At 36.6% G+C, this 21,043-nt stretch overlaps 4 protein-coding genes across 7 annotated transcripts; 2 read left to right on the top strand and 2 right to left on the bottom strand.

The window, feature by feature from the left end:
- The first annotated feature begins 169 nt into the window (after positions 1-169).
- LOC136779192 (uncharacterized) lies at positions 170-1,825 on the top strand. Of its 2 annotated transcripts, XM_066736634.1 has the most exons (3): positions 170-508; positions 584-1,480; positions 1,569-1,825. In XM_066736634.1, exons 1-3 carry the CDS (start codon positions 226-228, stop codon positions 1,586-1,588), a joined length of 1,200 nt encoding a protein of 399 aa, XP_066592731.1. In that variant the 5' UTR covers positions 170-225; the 3' UTR covers positions 1,589-1,825. The 2 variants fall into 2 exon arrangements, with proteins under 2 accessions (XP_066592731.1, XP_066592730.1); XM_066736633.1 differs by having other exon boundaries at positions 584-1,825.
- Positions 1,826-1,950: 125 nt separating this feature from the next.
- Positions 1,951-3,777, bottom strand: LOC136779193 (uncharacterized). The gene is made up of 3 exons (XM_066736635.1): positions 3,364-3,777; positions 3,067-3,297; positions 1,951-2,809 (listed from the first exon to the last, which is right to left on the bottom strand). Exons 1-3 carry the CDS (start codon positions 3,672-3,674, stop codon positions 1,969-1,971), a joined length of 1,383 nt encoding a protein of 460 aa, XP_066592732.1. The 5' UTR covers positions 3,675-3,777; the 3' UTR covers positions 1,951-1,968.
- A 3,530-nt stretch (positions 3,778-7,307) lies between these two features.
- Positions 7,308-13,599, top strand: ADPS (alkyldihydroxyacetonephosphate synthase). Of its 2 annotated transcripts, none has more exons than XM_066736130.1 (6): positions 7,308-7,728; positions 8,978-9,070; positions 10,249-10,529; positions 10,765-11,053; positions 11,332-11,641; positions 11,737-13,599. In XM_066736130.1, the coding sequence occupies exons 1-6, from the start codon at positions 7,631-7,633 to the stop codon at positions 12,508-12,510; spliced, it is 1,845 nt and encodes a 614-aa protein (XP_066592227.1). In that variant the 5' UTR covers positions 7,308-7,630; the 3' UTR covers positions 12,511-13,599. The 2 variants fall into 2 exon arrangements, with proteins under 2 accessions (XP_066592227.1, XP_066592228.1); XM_066736131.1 differs by lacking the exon at positions 7,308-7,728 and adding an exon at positions 7,823-8,741 and having other exon boundaries at positions 11,737-13,598.
- Positions 13,600-13,630: 31 nt separating this feature from the next.
- Hel89B (histone acetyltransferase 1) lies at positions 13,631-20,520 on the bottom strand. Of its 2 annotated transcripts, none has more exons than XM_066736129.1 (9): positions 20,115-20,520; positions 19,980-20,026; positions 19,649-19,896; positions 19,194-19,570; positions 18,772-19,111; positions 18,057-18,679; positions 17,154-17,920; positions 13,919-17,057; positions 13,631-13,845 (listed from the first exon to the last, which is right to left on the bottom strand). In XM_066736129.1, exons 2-9 carry the CDS (start codon positions 19,988-19,990, stop codon positions 13,645-13,647), a joined length of 5,706 nt encoding a protein of 1,901 aa, XP_066592226.1. In that variant the 5' UTR covers positions 19,991-20,026; positions 20,115-20,520; the 3' UTR covers positions 13,631-13,644. The 2 variants fall into 2 exon arrangements, with proteins under 2 accessions (XP_066592226.1, XP_066592225.1); XM_066736128.1 differs by having other exon boundaries at positions 20,329-20,520.
- Between the last annotated feature and the right edge of the window lie 523 nt (positions 20,521-21,043).

The following is a 21,043-nucleotide window of genomic DNA, read 5'->3' as shown; positions in this document are numbered from 1 at the left end:
GCTACTTGCTAGTTTCAGTCTCATGATCAGCATTTTCCCTACGTCACTACTGATCATTACGTCACTACACTCACTATTGCACATTTGCACTGACTATGTTATTGGGTTTGGCTAAACCTTGATACGCCAACTGGTGGCGAAAATTAAAACAAAAAAGAGTAGGTAGGTTACTCCAGCAGCGTGTACATACTGTCATAACAACTCTGTGAAAAATTAATATTTTAAATGGAAACCGGTACGAGATTTTTACCGATAAATTCAAAAAGTAAAATATGCTGCTCCGTTTTTAACTGCAATAGTAAAGCGAAAACAAATCCCGAATTAAGCTTCCATCATTTTCCTGAAGCCGGTAAAATTAAAGTCAAGTACATGAATAAATTTGGACAGTATGAGCTTATTGATAGAAGATTGTTGTGGATTAGAGTTTTAAAAATGGGAAAAAAAGTAACTAAAACTATGCGAGTTTGTTCTCTGCATTTTGTAGCAGAAGATTATACTATATCACCAGGTAAAATATAACTTATCTTATTATAATAAATAGTTCAATTTTAGCTTAGCACTATAAATCGATATTTTCGTTTAGATTCTCAGGCTGGAGCAAGATCATTAAAAAAATCAAGCATACCATCAGTAAATTTACCACAGTCTAGTATCAAGAGCTCTATCAGCTACACTACTATTACTCAAATTACTGCAAGGAAATCTCGACTTGAAAATCGGATAAAAAAAGGTTTAATCAGACTTGAAGAAAAAAAAGAAGCGGTAAATTGTGACTGCTTTCTCAACAAAGATGAGATTCTAATCGAAGAAGAAAATCAAATGGAGCAAAATTCTAATAATGTAAATGTTTTTGTTGATTTTGGAGTACAAGTAACAAGTGGAGATTTATTACTTGATAAATCTTTTTTAAGTTTATTAAAAACTGATACAGAATTAAGTACTGCTACAGGAATCGAAACTTTTGAATTACTCAACAGTATTATTACTGCTGTTGAAATAGCTGCACCACACTTAAAAATTCATAATAGCATCTTAAATATTTCCGAAAGAGTACTATTAACTTTTATTAAATTGAAACAAAATGTAAGCTACTCATTTTTATCACTTTTATTTCCAAGAGTAAATGTGAGATATTGCAAAGAGATTATTTGTAATATGCTGGATATTTTATTTGAAATCTTAAATCCGTGTATTCACTATCCATCAAGAAACGAAATTTTAAAAAATATACCTCTTTGCTTTGCTGGTTTTGCTGACACACAAATTATTTTAGATTGCACAGAAATTGAAATTCAAAAACCAAAAAATTTATGTTGTCAAATCACAACATACTCGAACTACAAAGGAAGATATACTGTAAAATTCATGACTGGTGTAACCCCGGGAGGTATAATATCTTTTGTAAGTAGTGCTTATGGAGGCAGAGCATCTGATAAAGCTATATTTGAGCAAAGTAAATTATTACAACAATTAGAAAAAGGTGTGTCTATTATGGTAGATAAAGGGTTTTTAATAGATAATTTGTGTTTCAACAATAATATAAAACTAATTAGACCATCATTTCTTAGAGATAAAAATCAATTCTTAGAAAATGAAGCTGTACAAAATGCAGATATTGCAAGTGCCAGAGTACATGTTGAAAGACTGAACCAGAGATTAAAAGTATTTCAAATTTTGGGTAGTAAAATGTCTATGTGTCTTATGCCAATGTGTCAAAAAATAATTGTTATTATATGTGCCATAATCAATTTAAGTTCTCCAATTTTTAAAGATGATAAATTTCATTGCAATTAAATTTAATAATTTATTTTAATCTTTTTAGCATAAAAATTTTTAAATGTTAAGCAAATTTGCATATATATAAACATGTTCATATATTATACTAAATAATATAATCTGATATTAATATTTCTTATTAAAAATAATAAAAAATAATTAATACTAAAAGCGTAACTTTTTAAAATTATTTTATTCTGCAAGTCCTTCCTTAATACAAACATTATGCAACATTTCATTATAATAAACATTTTTTAAAGATACTAACATACTATCTGTAAAATCTTGATCAAATGGAATTGTTACAGTGAGAAAGCTATTGTCATAAGATGCAAATACAATAAAATCAGTTATATCTATATTTAAGATTGCCATTCCAATTTGAATTTGCGCATAATACATATGCTTCTTTTTCAATGTTAAATCAGTATTTAAATAAGGAAGAAATTGTACTATATCTGAAATAGTATTTGTTTTGCCAGCAAATGGACACTTGACTTCAATTAATTTGGTACATTTTTGATTCTCATCCAAAATAACACCGTCTGGAGAAAATCCTAGCCAAGGATTCATTTCTGGTACAACTAGTCCCATGATTTCAACCTTAACGCCATTATACTTTTCATATGTATGTCTTGCTATTGTTTCATATTCAATACCATGTTTTATTGCCTCTGTTTGTTTAAAAGGCTTTGGATAAAAATATTGATTTGATTTCTTCTCCCAATTTGGGGTTTTATTTCTCATATATGTATATAAGGCATAACATCTTGATCCTGTCACTCGAAATTGTCTTTCTTTAATCCATAATGCTCTACTTTTAAAAGTTTCTTCACAAACTAATTTAGAATTTACATTCAATGAATTTAAAAAGTTTGCACAACACTTTCTTCTTGGTAGACATGGGGAATTCTTTGCTAAAGACAACATTGAATTTGATGGAGAGTTATTAAAAATATTTTGTATCATATGACAATTTGCTTCCAAAGTATTATTATTTTCTTCCATGATTAGGGGTTCATGTCTTCCAGACCTATATTTTTACAAAATTAGTTAAAAGATAGAATATTTTAGAATATTACACATTTAATCTGGTGAATATTATAAAAAAAAAAGTAATTGTATTTAGATATATTAAAGATATTTAAAATGTCAAAGTTTTACTTAACGTCATACTACCATTTCAAAAGTAAAAAAATTTAACAAATAATGTTTACATTAAAAGACTTTAGAAAGATTCACTTTGACATATTTTTTTATCAAATACTATACAATTATACTTATGTATACATGTGCTTATGCAATGCAGAATTCTTATTTTTAGTTATCAGGACTTCTGATATTTCTCTTTTTTGGTAGTCTGTGAGTGTGACAGCTTTGTCTTTCTTAATCTTCTCTTTAAAACATTCATGCTCACAAAGTGGTTTTGGAGTATAAGTTTCCATGGATTTTAATTGTGGAATTTTCCATAAACATTTTGTGTCAGTGCATGATACCAAATCGAAATCATTAACATCAAATCTAAAACATAATTATTGTTAGCAAAGACTAATTATAATTAATGATAAAACAGTAAAAATATAATACCTGCTAAGATATAGGAAAACAGCTACGCTATGTTTACATTTTTTACTTAAACCAGCTTTGCAGGAACATTTCACATCTTTGATTTTTGCAGCAGAAGAAATTGATCCATTTATTTCATGAGGGCTTCCTTTCATATTAGATGTTTGTAAACAAAATGCTATAAAATTGAAGTCACTTGTCTCCTTTACACTCGTTGTTTTACCACAAAATATTATGTGCTTAGCGTTTAATAATTTTTCCCCTTCAATAAAATTACGATGTGAAGGTATTGATTTAGTAAAATTGCAAATTTCATTAATTGTAAGCTTCATCCTGATTTTTAATCGTGCAGTAAGTACATAAAGTAGTTCGGCCTATCAAAAATATTACCTACTCTTTTCGGCCATATTGTTTTTGTGACGTCACGACCGCCAATCCCAATATTCTGTACAGCTCAGTTAGACTGAGTCCGACCAAAACCTTAAAGGTAAAATTTTACCATGTAGGATTGCCAATTTTTCGAAAATACGTATGCTGATTGGCTAATTCACAGCAAATTGGCAATCCTACATGGTAAAATTTTACCTTACAGGTTTTGGTCGGACTTACCCTAACAGATCTAACCCTATAAATTAAAATAATCCAAAGGGAAGCCCCGTCTCTCTATACCTCTCCCTGACATGTCTAAGTACATGGGTTTATTCTTTTTGGACGCGCTACTGAACTTGTGCAATTAAGTTGAAATAAGATCAATATATGGTTTTTAATTGTAGTTTATTGCACCAGTGCAGCAGTGAATCGCGAAAAAAAACGAGTTTTTCACCTATATTTCCTCATCCTAGGCCGGGATTCATAAAGAGAACTTGAGTGGGGCTATACTTATATACTATACCCTGATAGCACGCGATGTTCGAGGGACATCCTCGGCATGTCTATTGGACGCGTGGATATCCTCCAAACGTTTTAAGGATGTCCTGGGAATATTTGTGCTATCGGGGTATGTTGAATGTAACGAGTTAGACACATACATATACAGGGCGTGTTAGTTAACCTGTTATATAGAGATAACGTTTAAGTTACCGTCATATTCATTATCCGCAAATATAACTGTAATATAATTTTTTTGACTTCGAGGTAAGAGGAGGGGAAGGGGAGGGGGGAATTTTGTGTCAATCGTTTGACTTTTAAACGTCATTTGAAGATTACATAAAGGTTTCTTTAGGTTTCTAAATGGAACACCACCTTTTATTATGTTTGGTAGTTAATCTCAAGAGTTTTCAAACACCGTCTTCCTATGTTTTTCAGTATATGCAGTCATTTACAAGATACTTTAATTTGAAACCTCGCGTAGGTGTGGGTTCGGCTGAACTATATATGTGCAATATATATATATATATATATATATATATAGAGAGAGAGAGAGAGAGAGAGGGGGAGAGAGTTACGCGTATGCTTAATATACATGTTCGTACAGCTACGTATATAATTTGAATTCGAAATATCTCGTCAATGACTGGATGGAATGAAAAAATGAAAACAGAACTTTTGAAAGCCCTCGAAGCCAAATACAAAAATACATGGAACAAAAAATAGACGACTCCATTTAAAAAATTTAAAATAACATTCATATAACTTTCAAATGACGCTTGAAAGTAAAATTAATGACACCATTTTATATTATTCTGAAAGTCAAACAATGCTATATTTGAATCATTTTCAATAGTGACGACACTTCAGGATCTCTTTAACGAGTTGACTGACATGCTGTATAATATACAGAGTGTCCCACGAACGATGGCCATGCCAATACCATCGGATAGGGGATAAAAATCTAAGTAAAAAAGTTGTAAAAACTTTTTTGCTAGCACCCTTAGTTAAAAAGTTATTTGCAGTTATAGATTATAGATTACAGTAGCCTTTCTTACAAAGGAAGATTGTTTTGGTCGCATTATAAGGCCAAAAATGCTAAGATTCTGTGAATTAAAATACTAAGAAAAACACAAAGCCAAACATCCACTTGAGCCTGTGAAGCGATTGAAGGCCGATCGGCAGTTTCGAGCAGTTTCGAGTGCAAGCACCATAAAAACAATCAAAACACAAACACTTTTGAGAAAAGCTAAGGGCTAAGATTGACAGTTTTGCAACTTTCGTTTAACAAATTAATTATTTATATTTTTGAATTGTGCGTATTTTTACGATAAAATGAGTCCAAACGTGACATAATTACGACTATTTTTAGCGATACTATTAATCAATTAAAACTTTTAATTAACACTAGAATTGACGTAATTATGTCACGTTTGGACTCATTTTCATCGTAAAAATACGCACAATTCAAAAATATAAATAAGTAATTTGTTAAACGAAAGTTGCAAAACTGTCAATCATAGCCCTTAGTTTTTCTCAAAAGTGTTTGTGTTTTGATTGTTTTTATGGTGCTTGCACTCGAAACTGCTCGAAACTGCCGATCGACCTTCAATCGCTTCATAGGATCAAGTGGATGTTTGGCTTTGTATTTTCCTTAGTATTTTAATTCACTGATTCTTAGTATTTTTAGCCTTATAATGCGACCAAAACAATCTTCCTCTTTAAGAAAGGCTACTGTAATCTATAATCTATAATTGCAAATAACTTTTTTACTTAGATTTTTGTCCCCTATCCGATGGATTGGCATGACCATCGTTCGTGGGACACTCTGTATATATAATTCTTTCATATTAAAATACAGAGTGAAATTAATCGAAACATAATTGAATCAATTTCCCGCAGTGTATAAATGGGTGCTTTCCAATTGGTCTAAAACTTGACACAATTAGACAAATGATAGGGGGAGTTCGCCGGGAGATTTGAACCACTTTTCACTAAAGTTAATATATTCGTTTTTTGTAAATAATATCGAGAGATAAAATTAATGGCTAAAGACATTGTAACTAATTGATAATTACATACAAAAACCAAAGTTTAAATTGATTAATATATAAGCAAAAGTGTGTCAATAAACTAATAAAATAGATTAATTCTCCTATCTGGCGAAATCTCCTGGACTCCCCCTGCATTACGAGGGATGAGGCAAAACAAATGTTAAACTGGCACGGTTGCTTCAACCGGCTTTAACCAACCAATGAATTACGGGAGAAAACGAGATAATGCAAGATTAAACCGATTACAATTGCGTGTATAAGGTTGAAAGTACAAACGCAGTCGGTGCTAAGTGAGTTGCAGCGAAGGAAAGCAAAGGGTTACTTCCACGTATGTATAGTAAGAGTAATAAGAGTTACCAGAAGCGGGTATATATAATAATTTCTAGGAATTCTCCCTCTTTCCTTCTTTACCAGACACACACATCCAAACACGCATATTCATTCATTCATCAGCATCTTTTTACACAACTACGTTTGTGCCTACACTGTGGTAAATTAATTCGTAGACATATTTCAGCAAAATTCATTCTGTACTTCTCTGGTCGATACGTCCAATACAGAAGCGAAGGGGAAATCGCTCCAGAGCAGAGGTATAGGATAGAGAGGTATGGAGTGAATTTAGCTGAAATGCCGGCGAATCAATTTGGCGCAGTGTACGAACTACAATTGTTGATTCTTTTTCTTCATTTCCACTTAAAAAGTGTGAATGGGGGAAGGGGGTGAAAGATGAGAAGTGAGAAATATGTGCTTGTGTGTAGAAAGAGAAAAGAATTCGATAAGCATTGATGGCAGAAAATTAGCGGATTATACAGCGGAAAAATCGCGAATGGAGTGGGGTATATATGCGGAGAATATACGAAGCAAAATGCAATCTTTACTCGATACATATACATACATGATGCATTTTAGTTGCCAAAAAGCGCCACTGACTGGCATCACTGTTGATAAGTTGATTGATCGCTAACACGATCGCTAGATGGCCACACATGAGCAGAAGGGCAGAATGTGAGGAAACGAGGTAGGCGCGAGATCAGATCTTTCGGGTTGGACTAGGTCGAGTAGTAAAGATAAGGGGAGGGATATCCACTTAGCCAGTAGTAAGCAAGTAGTGTGGAATTGGTATAACGATGGTTGGTCGGCGTCGGGCCGGGCGGGGGCTCTATTGATTTAAATTTGGTTTGCCGCTGCGCGTGTCGGCCGTGTCGGGTCGGGTGTCGACTCGGCTGTCTGTGTCGGCATAAAACTGACGGAACGAGCAACAAAAACGAGAAGAGCTTAAAAACGACAACGGCAGCCTTGCTTTATGCACGAGAATAATCTACACTCTTGTCTCCCGCTTCGGAAGGTTAGGCCTTTCATCTAGCACAATGTCCAAAGTCAAAGGAAACAATGCACCAATCGGAGATTCAGTAATACCCAGCCTAAACGGACCCGCCGTCGTCCAAAGTGTCATTCCTAAAATCAGGTCAGCTGCATCTATTTTCATTCATTCGCACTACTAAAGCGTCTTTCTCAATTACCGCTAAATTCCTTTACGAACCCTTTAACCCTAAACAGCACAGACGCGTATTTGTCAATCAAACTGATTACAATTACCAATCTTTTTTCTCGTCTATTGGTAGTTCTCTTTGTAAATTTCTTTCTAGTAAATATTTCATTCGACTAAATTTACTATATAGTTTTTTTGTCTCTACTAAAATATCGTTGGAGCAACTGGCCCTGTTGCATTTGTATAATAGTTGTATCATTGGGAGAGACTTTTCGTATTTTTTCCAAACGTGAATGATGTTAAATGTTAACTTGGAAGATTTTTATAGTACTCGCCGAGGACATTTGTGCTATTATAGGAACCTTGTGCTTGTTTCATCTCTCGTCTCTATGTTAACAATGGATTTACACAGCCACGACTAGGTTATTATTTATCAACGTGAGAATGAATCGTATCAACCAGTGATTTTCATTGCAAAATGTTTTCACGAGCATTAAAGTACACCAATAAGGCATTGGTGTAGTAATGTTTTTGTGCTTGGATACCACGAGAAATATCGATCGATATAGAAAAGATAGTCAACTTGCTGCTGTGTGCCTGTCTGACTGAGCATAGAGTAGCATACTGTATATGTATTGTGACATCAAGTTTCACGCACATGCACTGTCAACACACGTGCCTCGGCAAATAAAAATTCTTAGAATTATTTGAGAAGTAAACATTCCATTGCAGCTTATTATGTTATGCTTGTGACTACGAGTAATATTGATCGTTGTAAAAAACCGGCCTACTGGTGGTTGCAAAGCCATTCTAGCTATACACATCCTAATTATTACATTAGGCTTCCCTTTACATTACTTATTAGTGTACCACGTTTTGTACGTCTTATTTTATCATATGTAGGCGTGAAAGATTACGGGTTTAAGTACATTACACGCGTATACTGCGTGTATATATGTTGTTTACACTGCCTCAAACAATAAAGTTGTGTGAGTATGTTTCTATCTTATTTCCTCAATGCCATTTACTTATCGACTTATTTAAGACAACCCCTCCACCTTACTTCTCTCGTAGGCTTCTTTTTATCACTTCCGCTCGTAAACTTCATTAAATATAGCGTTCGGTGATTTTCATTAAAAATTAATCACCATTTTAATTAAACTGCACCCTTTATACCGGTTCCTTTTTCCTCGTTGATTAATCGTTGCATATTTATTTATTTTAGGCAGAAACTTTTGAAATGGAACGGCTGGGGCTACAGGGATTCTCAGTTTCGCTTAAATCCAGACACAAATATTATCGAGTTTACTGGCAATAGGTAAAACTATGTTTTCATTTCTTGTTTTTTTATGCGTGTTCTTATATTACTCTACGGCAAAATTGAAAATATTAATTTTAAATCGGAAGAAACGATCGGTGTTCTTCACTTTGATTCTCAGATATTCAGTAGATGCAAAATGATACCAAATTGACATCAAATTGATACAAAATACATCAATTTCACATCAATTTGGTGTCATTTTGCTTCTACCGGTTATCCGAGTTGTTTTATTGACGTTTAAAAACGATATTGCTAAATTGTACAGATCTGGTTCTTCTTTAAACGAATTTAAAAAATTGTTGTTACAGATAAAATATACTGAGTGTCTCGCTTGGTAGTTGTTTACTTTTTTAATACTTGGTGCAAGGTGCTACCGAGTCTTTTGTTATTTATATTTATCTGATATTCAACTACAAGGCTGCTGTTCATCAAGACCCGTGACAAAATGCACCTTTTTTGTTTTTAAAATATTTCTTTTACGACGCGATCGAGTTAAAACTTATTATTTTTTCTGTCACGTAGAGAGATATCGGAGAATATTATATTTATCATTCTTCACCGTACAAACATTGTTTATAGTTGAAAACAACCAAATATTGAAAGTTTTCGTAAATTAGGCCAGTTCAATTTGTCAGCACTTCATTCGAATGACGTACTGGAAAGGATTACATTTATTTGAGAAACGTTAAAAAGACAAATGCAGTTTTTACTGCCTGAAATGTAGAATGGTAATGCGCACGTCTTTTTTGTTTATTAAGGCATTAAGTAGCCGGTATACGTTGGTCTGCTGTAAATATGTATTGATTAACATAAGCAAAGATTGATTAAAGGAAAAAAAAAACGTCACTGTAAGAGCAACCATGGATTCTCCATGAATTTTAATACACATTCGAAAAAAGCTTTAACACGAATTTCCTAATAGAGAAATAATCTTGCTTATCGCTATGGAATGTTCGCACTACGGTTAAAGTGAAAGTCATGAAACAAATGGGCAGATTTGCTGACAAATGTCTCAAGTGTTAAGAAATTGTAATTAGACAAATTTAGTTTTCCATTAGTACATATTCAAGGAATTTTGTGTAGTACCGCTGTTTGTAAAATTCTTGTGGAAAATAGAATGAAAATGGTAATAGATAAATAGAGAGCTGTCTCTGACTGGTTTTCAAAATTTTCAGATACTCGATTGGAAATAAGCGGCTTCCATATTTCACGGAGTGGGTTCAGGATGTTATGAAAGTCGACCTGAACAGTAATGTCCCAGCTCTGCCAGTTCCAAAGGACTTCCCAGAACCTGTGCTTAGCCCGGAAGTCGTGGAGCATGTGAAGTCTCTGAAAATCGATTATTCGGTGGAGGGTATGGATCGATTGATAAGGGCACACGGGCACACTCTCCATGAAATTTTCCTCCTTCAACGTGGCTCCTTCCCAAGGATTCCGGATATCGTCCTTTGGCCAAGTACGTATTACCTCTTGCACTTGGACTATTTGCGCAAAGCGAGTCACGGGCAAAATATTTAAAGTTAAATTGCGTCGCTAAAAACAAATAGGGGGACAAGCTCGTACGAAATGCATTTATGTAAAGCAAACAGTGCTTAACATAACAAATCTTCGGGTTGCCTTCAAGTTCTTTCCTATGTTTACATATCTAGAACTCTATGGTAATGGTGTATTGATTTTATGTTTGCTTCTAGGATGCCACGATGACGTTGAGAAAATTATAAGAATGTGTGGAAACTTTGGACTCGTTTGCATTCCTTTTGGCGGTGGGACTAGTGTAAGCGGTGCAGCAATGTGTCCTCCGAAGGAATCACGCACGATTGTTTTATTGGACACTTCGCAAATGAATCGTATTCTTTGGCTAGATAGGGAGAATCTTCTTGTATGCTGCGAGTCTGGTATCATTGGACAAGATTTGGAAAGACAATTGCGAAAGATAGGCTTGACTTCTGGTCACGAGCCAGACTCTTACGAATTTTCCAGGTAAGATTCTCCAAACACCACTGAAATAATCATTTTAGAATGTAATAAAATGGTTTGGAAAGTAGTATATATATATATATGTCACTTGCTAATGATAGAAAGAGAGAGACAGAGAAAGAGAAATTATCTTTATGACCTGCTTCTTCTTTCCCTCTTTTTCTCTTATTATCATTAATAGCTTAACAGAAAGAAAACGGATTTATTTAAATGAATGTTTGGGGAGACGTAGAGAGAAGGTTCAGACCGTTTGAATGGAAATATTGATTTTGAAAGAGCAGTTTAGGAGGATGGGTGGCGACCAGGGCGAGCGGCATGAAGAAGAACACTTATGGGAACATCGAGGATCTCGTTGTGAGAGTTAGAATGGTAACTGGAAGAACGGATGATGCGGAAATCAGTCTGCAAAAGGATGCACTCGTACCACGCTCCTCTTGCGGACCAGACTTTGATCACGTAATCCTTGGTAGCGAAGGCACTCTAGGAGTCGTTACGGAAGTCACGTTGAAGATACGTCCATTGCCTAAGGTTGTAAAATACGGTAGCGTCGTGTTCCCCAATTTCGAGAGTGGTGTACGGGCAATGCGAGAGGTATGAGAAAGCCGGGAAGAGAAATTTGTGTGTGTTTATACTTATAAGTAAACGAAGAGAGTAAATGAAAAATATAATAATAATTGCTCTTGCAGATAGCGAGACAGAGATGCCAGCCTTCGAGCATACGGCTGATGGACAATGAGCAGTTCAAATTCGGCCAAGCATTGCGGCCTGAAGTGGGTTGGGGTGGGATGATATTACAAGGACTGAAGCATTCGTACATAACGAGAATAAAAGGTTTCAAATGGGATAGTTTATGTGTGGCTACGTTGTTGTTCGAAGGGAGTACAGTGGCTGATGTGACTAGTCAAGAAAAAAAGATATATGATATAGCAAAGAAATTTAATGGTGTTCCGGCAGGAGAGACGAACGGGGAGCGTGGGTACACGCTCACCTTTGTCATTGCTTATATAAGAGATCTCGGCCTCGAGTTTGGCGTGGTCTCCGAATCCTTTGAGACTTCTGTTTCTTGGAAAAAAGCAGCATCGTTATGTCAGAACGTTAAGTCTTGCGTGAAACGGGAATGTCACACTTACGGCATCCAGCACTATTTAATTTCTTGCCGCATCACGCAGACTTACGACGCTGGCTGCTGTATATATTTCTATATGGGCTTCAATGCTGCACATCTGAAAGATCCGGTAGGCGTTTACGAGAGGATCGAGCACGCAGCTCGCGAGGAGATCATCGCCAGTGGTGGCTCCATTTCTCATCATCATGGCGTTGGCAAGTTGCGAGCGGATTTCTATCCAGGTGCCGTTGGACAGACCGGAGTCTCTCTTTACCAAGCAGCTAAAGCTCACTTGGATCCTCACGATATTTTCGCTGCCAGAAATTTGGATCCAAGATACAAATCAAAATTGTAAATTTACCACGAGTTCGCCGAGATAAAAGATTAACTATTTGTTGACATAAGCGTATATTAATTATACCCCCTTTTGCAATAATGAGCCTAACTCTGCAAATTTTTTCTTCGTGTTGACTATAGTAATAATAATAAAAGACCTCGTCGAATAAAAGGTCATAACTTTCTCCAAAGATCTATGATTCAATTAATAATTAATCAGTTTTTGCCATTGTCGTGAAAATTATTTATTCCTATGTTTGTCATTTACTCGAGATCACTTGGCCTATGGTAAGTTGCAGAAGTCAGCATTAAATGATCATTGAAATAAGTTTAAAACATACATCAAATCTTGCTGTATAAGGGAAGGTAGTGCCTCGATGTACTTGCCGCTGAGGCATTACCGTGTCTGTTGATTAAAATACACAATCTAAACCTTCGAGAAAAAACTACGGCGGGTTGTTCCTTATTGTAAAAAGGGGTTAATTATATGCTCGTATCATTTTCCCAGTGAAAGTGTGCCAGTAGATCTTATACTAGAGAAGTAGAAGAAACTGAGAAAATTAATTATAAACACCATTGAGTCCTTTTGATACAAATAACGACTTTTAATTGTATTATTGGCCTTTTTATAAGTTATTATAAATAAAGAAAACGCTTGTTTACAAGATAAACGTTACATACTATAAAATCTTATTATTGGCTAACTTGTCTGTTTGGATCTTTGTTAAGCTACCCTATCTTATTCTATATTTCGCGGAAAAAAAATTAATTTTATTACAGAGAGATTGTTTGAATATTAAATAAAGAATACAATAAATTTGCACGCGAGTTTGAAATAATGCACTGAATAAAGAAAAGGGTTACTAATAAGCAGATTGAAATATTCATTGGTATTCATTGAGTATGGTATATTGTGTAAAAATAACCTAATTATAATATGGGCAATAAAGCGTTACAATAATGCAGAAATAATAATAGTTTAAGTCAATACAGTTTCTTCGATTAAAACTGTTGGAGGCTACATACAGATAAGGAGAACTGAAGCAAACAATAATAATAGCTTCTGAGTTACTTCAGTGCATTCTTTCAAATATGCTTCTACAGTCTAATCATTTTCGACAACTGCACAAAAAATACGTAATAACTAAGCTTACTAGCTTTCCGGCTTCAGACTTGAGAGAAACGAATCGAGATCATATTCATCGTCGTATTGTTGCTGCTCCCAAAGCTCGGGGAGTATGTCCAAAACCAAACGACTGACCCCAGTCAATCCACTCACCTTGGACACGCTATCTTCATCATGAGTATCTGATTTCTTCTCTTTCTCCTTGTCAAGAGAAAACAAGTCCAATAACTGTAAAAAAGGGTCAATGATTATCCCACAAATACAGGCTACCCGGTATCATATAAAAACGGGAGATTCATACCTGATCAGTGGCCATAGTTTCCAAACTAGCATTTTCCGGTGATATTATCGTATTGGCCGTAAGAAGTTTAAATTTCTGAAGACCCATAATTTTTTCTTCAACGGTGGCTCGCGTGATGAGCCTGTAAACATTGACAACTTTCTTCTGACCAATTCGATGAGCTCGATCCATGGCTTGAAGGTCTTTCATGGGGTTCCAGTCGTGCTCGACAAATATAACTGTGTCAGCACCGGTTAAATTCAATCCTAAGCCTCCTACTTGCGTGGTCAATAGTAGAACGTCGATGGATGGGTCAGCATTAAATCGAGCGACTACGGAATGCCTTTGTGCTGCTGGAATACTACCGTCGAGACGTAGATAGGTCACCGTTGGCAAATGAACCTTCAGGAGATCATTCTCAACAATATCAAGCATTGCCTTAAGCTGACAAAAGATTAACGCGCGATGCTGACTGACCAGCTGTTGCTGCTGATCCGCAGCAACATTGCTGGAAGAAGCATTTCGCGCTTGTTGTTGCTGAGGTTGACCAATTCCACAGTCTAGTAATAACTGTTTTAAAGCTGGCAATTTGGCACCATGTTCGATATCGGTCAACGCGGTTTGTTGCTGTTTCAACATATTGCAAACTACTTGATGCTTCGGGTGACGTGGACTCAATACCAGTTTGGGGTGATTACAAACGTTGCGCAGATATCTAAGTGCTTCGAACACGTGCCCACCGTGTTTATTGGCAGGCTCACCAGAGGACGAGGTGCTGGACGCCAAAGTAGCCGAGTGACGGACACGGAAGTCTTCATAGAGCAGCCGTTGGAGTGGTGACAGATCGCAATAGTAGTCCTGAGTAATTTTTGGAGGTAGATCTTGTAAAACATCTTCCTTATTTCTTCTGAGTAGGAACGGTAAGACCTGTCTATGCAGGGCCTCCATTGCTAAGGCGCCAGCTTCTTGTTCCTTAGGGCCGGCTTTTGGCTCCCTACATGCCAGGATAGGACGGGAATACTTTGCGGCAAATTGTTTCTCTGTACCTAGGAAACCTGGCATTAGAAAATCAAATAGAGACCAAAGCTCGAGTACGTCGTTCTGAACTGGTGTACCGGACAATATCAGACGATGATTGGCGTGTAATCGTTTAGCTGCTTTTGCGCTTTTCGTTTTACAATTCTTTATTACATGACCTTCGTCGAGGACACAATAGTTCCATTGCAGACTCTCGAAGAATTCGATATCCTTCCGTACAATATCATAGCTAGCAACAGCCAGCTTGTAGGTTTGTACCCAAAAACGTAACTTTTCTCTTTCCGATGGTGTACCTGCATACTGAATCACCGATAGATCTTTTACGTGGAAAAACTTTTCCGCCTCGTAGACCCAATGACCGGTTAAGGTCGGAGGGCATACCACCAAGCTAGGTGGAGCTTGTGGATTACGGTGGTGATCCAGAGCTAATATGCAGAGAGCTTGTAAAGTCTTACCGAGACCCATGTCGTCGCAAAGAACGCCGTGTAAATGGTAACGATTGAGGAAGCTTAGCCAATTTAATCCTTGCTGTTGATATGATCGAAGCTCCGTTGAAACGGATATCGGCAGTTCCGTATCTGGAATACTCCGCGGGTTCAGTAACTGTTCCAAAAATTTACGTTCCTGAGCCTTTTCTTCCACCAACTGAGGCGGATCCGCAATTGAACCTTGATCTAAAGGCAAAAGTTGAACGAGGGTGGCAAATGTAGCGCTGCAAGCTAATCTCACAGCTTGATTCTGATCGCTCATTCTACCAAGCAATGGAACCATAAATAAAACGGCGTAAGGTACTACTTTAACTTCCAATGTTTCGACTAGACAGGTCAAAGCCTCAGCAGCACCTTGCCTGATGGAATCCACTTGGTTCGGTTTGGTTGAGCCCAAAGTATTTGAGGTTAACGAAATTTTTTCACTTCCATTCATTTCCAATAATGGTATAACGCTATGTATCACGTGGACCATAGTCTTCGCAATATCTAATGAAGCCAGAACTGCTATGCAACGTGAAGCCATGTGTCTGACTGCTTTGTAAGGATGTGCCAATAGATGACAGAGTCGTGGTAAGCATTGAATGGCAGGTGGCAGTAGAGATTTATCCAAGCTTGGAGCCATTACTTCGAGTACTTGCAGGCCATTGATCAATCGATTGACTTCTTCATGGGAGCAATCCTGATTCGACTCATTGGATTCTTCCTCCCTCAATGTTTTTGGCAGTATAAGCTCCCATAGTTGAGGTAAACGTTTCGAAAGATTTGGACCAAATTGATCCGCAATTGCAGTCAATGCCAAAGTAGCTCCTCGACGTCGAGTTCTCGCGGCTTTAGCTTCGGGTTCCTCACAAGCTAATAGTTCTTCAAGAGGAATATCCGTGTTCGGAGGCCTACCAGGACCCCTTCCTCCTCCCATGCTATTACCAGCTCCACGATAAGCCAAACGTTCAGCATTCCTCTGTCTTTTGTTCAATGTTAGAATACCATCATACAGATCCGTATCAGTTTTGCTCAAACGTGGTGTAAACTCTGCATCGGAGCATAAGAATGTGCATAAATTCATAGAGATTTTGGCGTTTGGAGTTGGAATTCTATCAACGCACAAATCAACCAAGTGTGACAGGTGTATCGCTGCCAACTTTTGAAGTTCTTCATTCTCTTCTCGCTTGATAGACTCCATCAGCGGTTTCACCAAGGGATTTAGAGGTTGCGGAGATTCAGGAAGGCAATGAAGCATTGTGGCTGCGCCAGCTAATGCAGCCATTGATGTGATGTTAAGAGAAAGTTGTTGAGCTGCAGTAGTTGATGCGCCAAATTCAAGCGCTCGTCGTCTCTCTTCTAAAGTTTCGGCTAGCTTTGGTTTGAGTTTTACAGTTACATTATTGGCAGTGCTAGAATGGCCCGTGGTTGTAGTACCCGTGGTCACGCATAGGCCAGGTATAGATTTCCCAGCTAGCGCTGCAATTTGTTCTAAGGTCATTATTCCGGTTGCAGTGATCTCCACTGGAACAGGCAGTTTGTAGTGTTTTAGAGTGGCTACGTAATCTCTACTCTCGTGCAATAATCGCGTGAAAGTGGCTGCTATTTCATCATAGTATACACATTCGTTTAAACATCCCAGTAGCCTATCCCTGTAAAAATTATCATTATATTTTTAACCAATGGAGCATTTGGACTTCCATCATTGAAAATGGTTTATTGACTTATAATATTAATAATAATCATACCTGAGTATATCTGGTATCACAGGTGGATTAGACTTATCTACAGTAGCCCAATGGGACATCGTAAGACCTACTAATGTGCGTTGTAATGCGGATCGTGAATTAAGATGTGCCAATAATACTTTGGCGTAGCAAAGCGAAGGACTAGGTATATCAGGTGTGTATATGACACCCGGAGCTGGCTGTACTATGTAATGTGATAACAATCCTAACATTCTTGCAGCTCTGCAGCGAGCTTGAACAACATTATTCTGCCGTATGTTACGTGCAACAGTTTCAATTCCACCTATATAAGTCTTTAGCTCTGATAAAGATTTTCCGCTTAGATTGCTATTTTCTCCATTATATACATTCAATTGACTTTCTCCATTTCCTATCGATTGATTGCTTTTGGCTTGTTTATTGAGGGTAGCAAAAGTTATCAGTAAGTTTGGATTAAAGGGCACGTGTTCCGGCTGCATAGCAAGGCAAAGCCATGTACTAACCAATGGGCAAGCTGCATGGAGTAGCAATTCCAGATCACTGTAAATCACTAAGTTCTCCCATACACGCTCAGCTACTTCCTGTATAGCGTATACGTGTTCGATAAGTACACGTTGAAACACGTGACGCAAAGCTTCCTGCAACACTAAACCCCCACCTTCTCCCCATTTATCTTTTTTGTTTTCATTATCGCTATTATCACCTATCAAAGTTTGCAATGTTTGTAACGTGGCTTTGCGAACACTGGAACTCGAATGACTAAGGAATGGCCAGAGCCGCGGCAATACCTGCAACAAAAATTTATTTTTATAAAGATTATAATAATTAAATTTCTATAACAGTTTACAAAAAATTATTGTAGTATTAAATAAATAATAATTAATTAATTTAACTTAAGAAACAAAAATTTCCAAATTATATTACTTGTGAAAATGGTTGAGGTTTGAGACAAGCACGAGCTGCGGGTAAGGAAAGTATAGCAGCAAGAAGACCCATAAAACTGTTACAAGCAGCTGCTAGATCATCTTGTTCGCGTAAAAGTTCCCAAAGGCGAGCCACCACAGCTTCTAGTTGAGGTGGTTCCAGCAAACGTGGAAGTGCAGAAGCCACTGGTATCAATGCACTTGCTGCTGCTGCCCCGACATCATCCACAGGATCGGAAAGGCCTTTCATCGTCGCTGGAAATACTTTTGGCAATATTTCATCCAATAAGTCAGTTCGAACTGCTAGCAAATATTTTAAAGCTAGCAATGCCCCATGTCTTGCCTCCCATTCATCGTGTTCCAAAAGCTTTAACATAACTGATAATATGCCAGTAATCCCCTTATTTACTCCCTCATGACTTTTGTCCGTGGGCAATAAAAGTAGCAGAGAGCCTAAAGCTTGAGCACACGTTTCGCGTACAGGAGCCACTACTTGGTCAGACACAAAGTCTCCAAATCGGTCCAGCCCTAAGACGCACAAAAGTCGTAATGCTGCATCTATAATCCATTGATAATGAGCTTCTTTCATTTCTTTCTCATTTTGATCTTTAGATTTTCCAGCACCTGCCATGAAATTAATACAAACAAAGGAAAAAGAAATATAATATATTTGTTTACTTTTGGCTTAGTTATTACATCAAATATAGAGTATGTACCTTTTCCATGTAGATTTAAAAGCTCCCTTAAAGCAGTAGCCGCACCATGGCGAACTTCCCACTTTTGACTAAATAAATCTTGACAGAGACTTTTTGCAAAAGGTTCCAGTGGCCAATCTACTACTGTATCAGGCCAGCAGCCAGTAACATCTGGCACTGCAAGGCCAATTTCAGTGGGACTGCTGACACTCATTTCAGGCAATGTTGGCTCTTCTAATTTAAACTTTTTACTTTGTAATTCCCACGTATTACTACCAGATGATTGTGCATTTGTAGAATTTCCATGCTCCTGAACATCATCTGGATCATGAGACCGTTGCTTTGATACAGACTGCCGAGCCTGTAATAATAAGTATATATGTTATTCCTACAATGTTATTCAAAATAAAAATAACCTTTAACACATTTAAAACTTGAATTACTTTTCTTCTTGCCCTATTGATTTCCCTTCTACTCAGTCCTTCAGATAATTTTAGAGTTTCCCCAACAGATACTTTTGTATTTGTAGATTTTGAAGCTACTACTGTTGGTGCTAAGTCTTCCGATGTAAATAAATCTGTTGTATCAATGCCCATAAAACGTGGATTTAAGCCTAATTTTGCAGTCAATATGTTTTCATCCTGATGTTCAGTATTTATTTGTTCACCATCAGCAATTACATCATATTCACTGCCTTCAGATCCTGTGAGGTAGGAACTTTGAGCTAATACTTTTACCATGTCAAAATCTTCCAAAGTTAATTTATTAATAGCATTTGTTGATTGCTTAGCTTCAAGTTGCTGTTTTTCCTCTATTGTGTCTATAATTAAAAACAAATTTAGTTAAATTAATATAGGAAAAAAAAAGAATAATAAGCATACCAATAAAAGTATGTTACCCATAAATAAATCAGACTTAATTGGATCAGGGCTCCAAGGTGGGACTTGTTTAAGTATAGCTTGAACTGCATGTGCAGCTGAAATTCTGGTATCCCATTGTGTCGATTTTAATAGAGTTGACACTCTGGCTAACAAATGATGCAAATCATGTGGATGTAACCTTTGCGCTTCTCCTAACTGTTGTGCTGCAGCACGTTTGGTAACTGCATTTGTTCCAGTCTCTAGTAATATAAATAATCTGTCCAATCTGTACAAAAAAAGATAGCTTTTAAAAATTGAAAAATATGAATATTATAAGTAGTTTAAGCATTTATTCAATTAATACATTACCTGGATGTCATGATGATTAATTAGAATAGCCCTACACCTGAGAATACCTACAATAAGAATGGTGATATAGATGCTATATATTTTAAGTATCTTTTAGAAACATAAGAAATGAAGAAACAGATATAATTATCATACCAATGTACGTTGGGTCTCTGTGCAAGGATAAAATAGAATTCAATTATTTGGTATATAAGGATGCTTTGGAAGGTTAATGTATAGTAATTATTTTAAATACGTATGACCAGGAATTATAAAAATGGTACATTGGTAAAGCAACTTTAACAAGTTATCGTAAAAATACAATATGGATATATTCATGTAACATAATGACAAAGTAGCACTAACGAACCAGCTCTTATTGGGTAATATTTCTGTTTGAAACGCTTTCAGCTAACCCGCATAGCCGTTTCCCAGTGTTTCGATTTTTCAGGAATCACATTACGACTTGAACTTAGAGAAAATCGATCAAAAACTTCACTGTCTGTCAAATTTTTTGGAGAGTAACGCATGTTACAAGCATCAAATTTATACTGACAGCCATATTGCTGAAGCGCCCGAGTTTTGTCCCTCGATACCCTTCTTATTGGTCCATTTCACGCATGTCATTAAATCTTTGACCAATCGCACATTTCTTTATGAAGCTAATATCACATCGAGAGGAAGTTACATACACAAGCATAAGAGCGCACGCTGCACGCGGCACAGAGGTGACAGATATGTTGTATGGCTGCGTTATTCATGTCGGGACTGATAAACGGAACGGAACTTAAGTTGAGGCTCTTCTTGAAGCCTATAAGATTAGATTTTACCGATGTTAAGCTTGAACTTGAGCTTAAATTTCGTTTATGAATTCCGGACCCGGGGTTATTTAATCTTATTTTATAACCGTCCCTTGAAATTAAGGAAACCTCGAAATCTATAATTTACGTGACATATACTATAGATGTCGAAGCTTCCTTTAAATTCGAGGGGTGTTTATTAAATATGGCAATACGGGTAAAATCTATAGTCTACGTAACACATCTTATAGGTTTCAAGATGAGCTTGAACTCAAGTTCTGTTTA

The sequence above is a fragment of the Prorops nasuta genome, unplaced genomic scaffold, assembly GCF_024137725.1.
Source record: "Prorops nasuta isolate Cenicafe-Biocafe unplaced genomic scaffold, Cenicafe_Pnas_1.2 PNAS00015, whole genome shotgun sequence".
Classification (NCBI taxonomy): domain Eukaryota; kingdom Metazoa; phylum Arthropoda; class Insecta; order Hymenoptera; family Bethylidae; genus Prorops; species Prorops nasuta.
The sequence above is the reverse complement of the archived record's forward strand: the minus strand, read 5'-3'. Positions and strand labels throughout refer to the sequence as shown.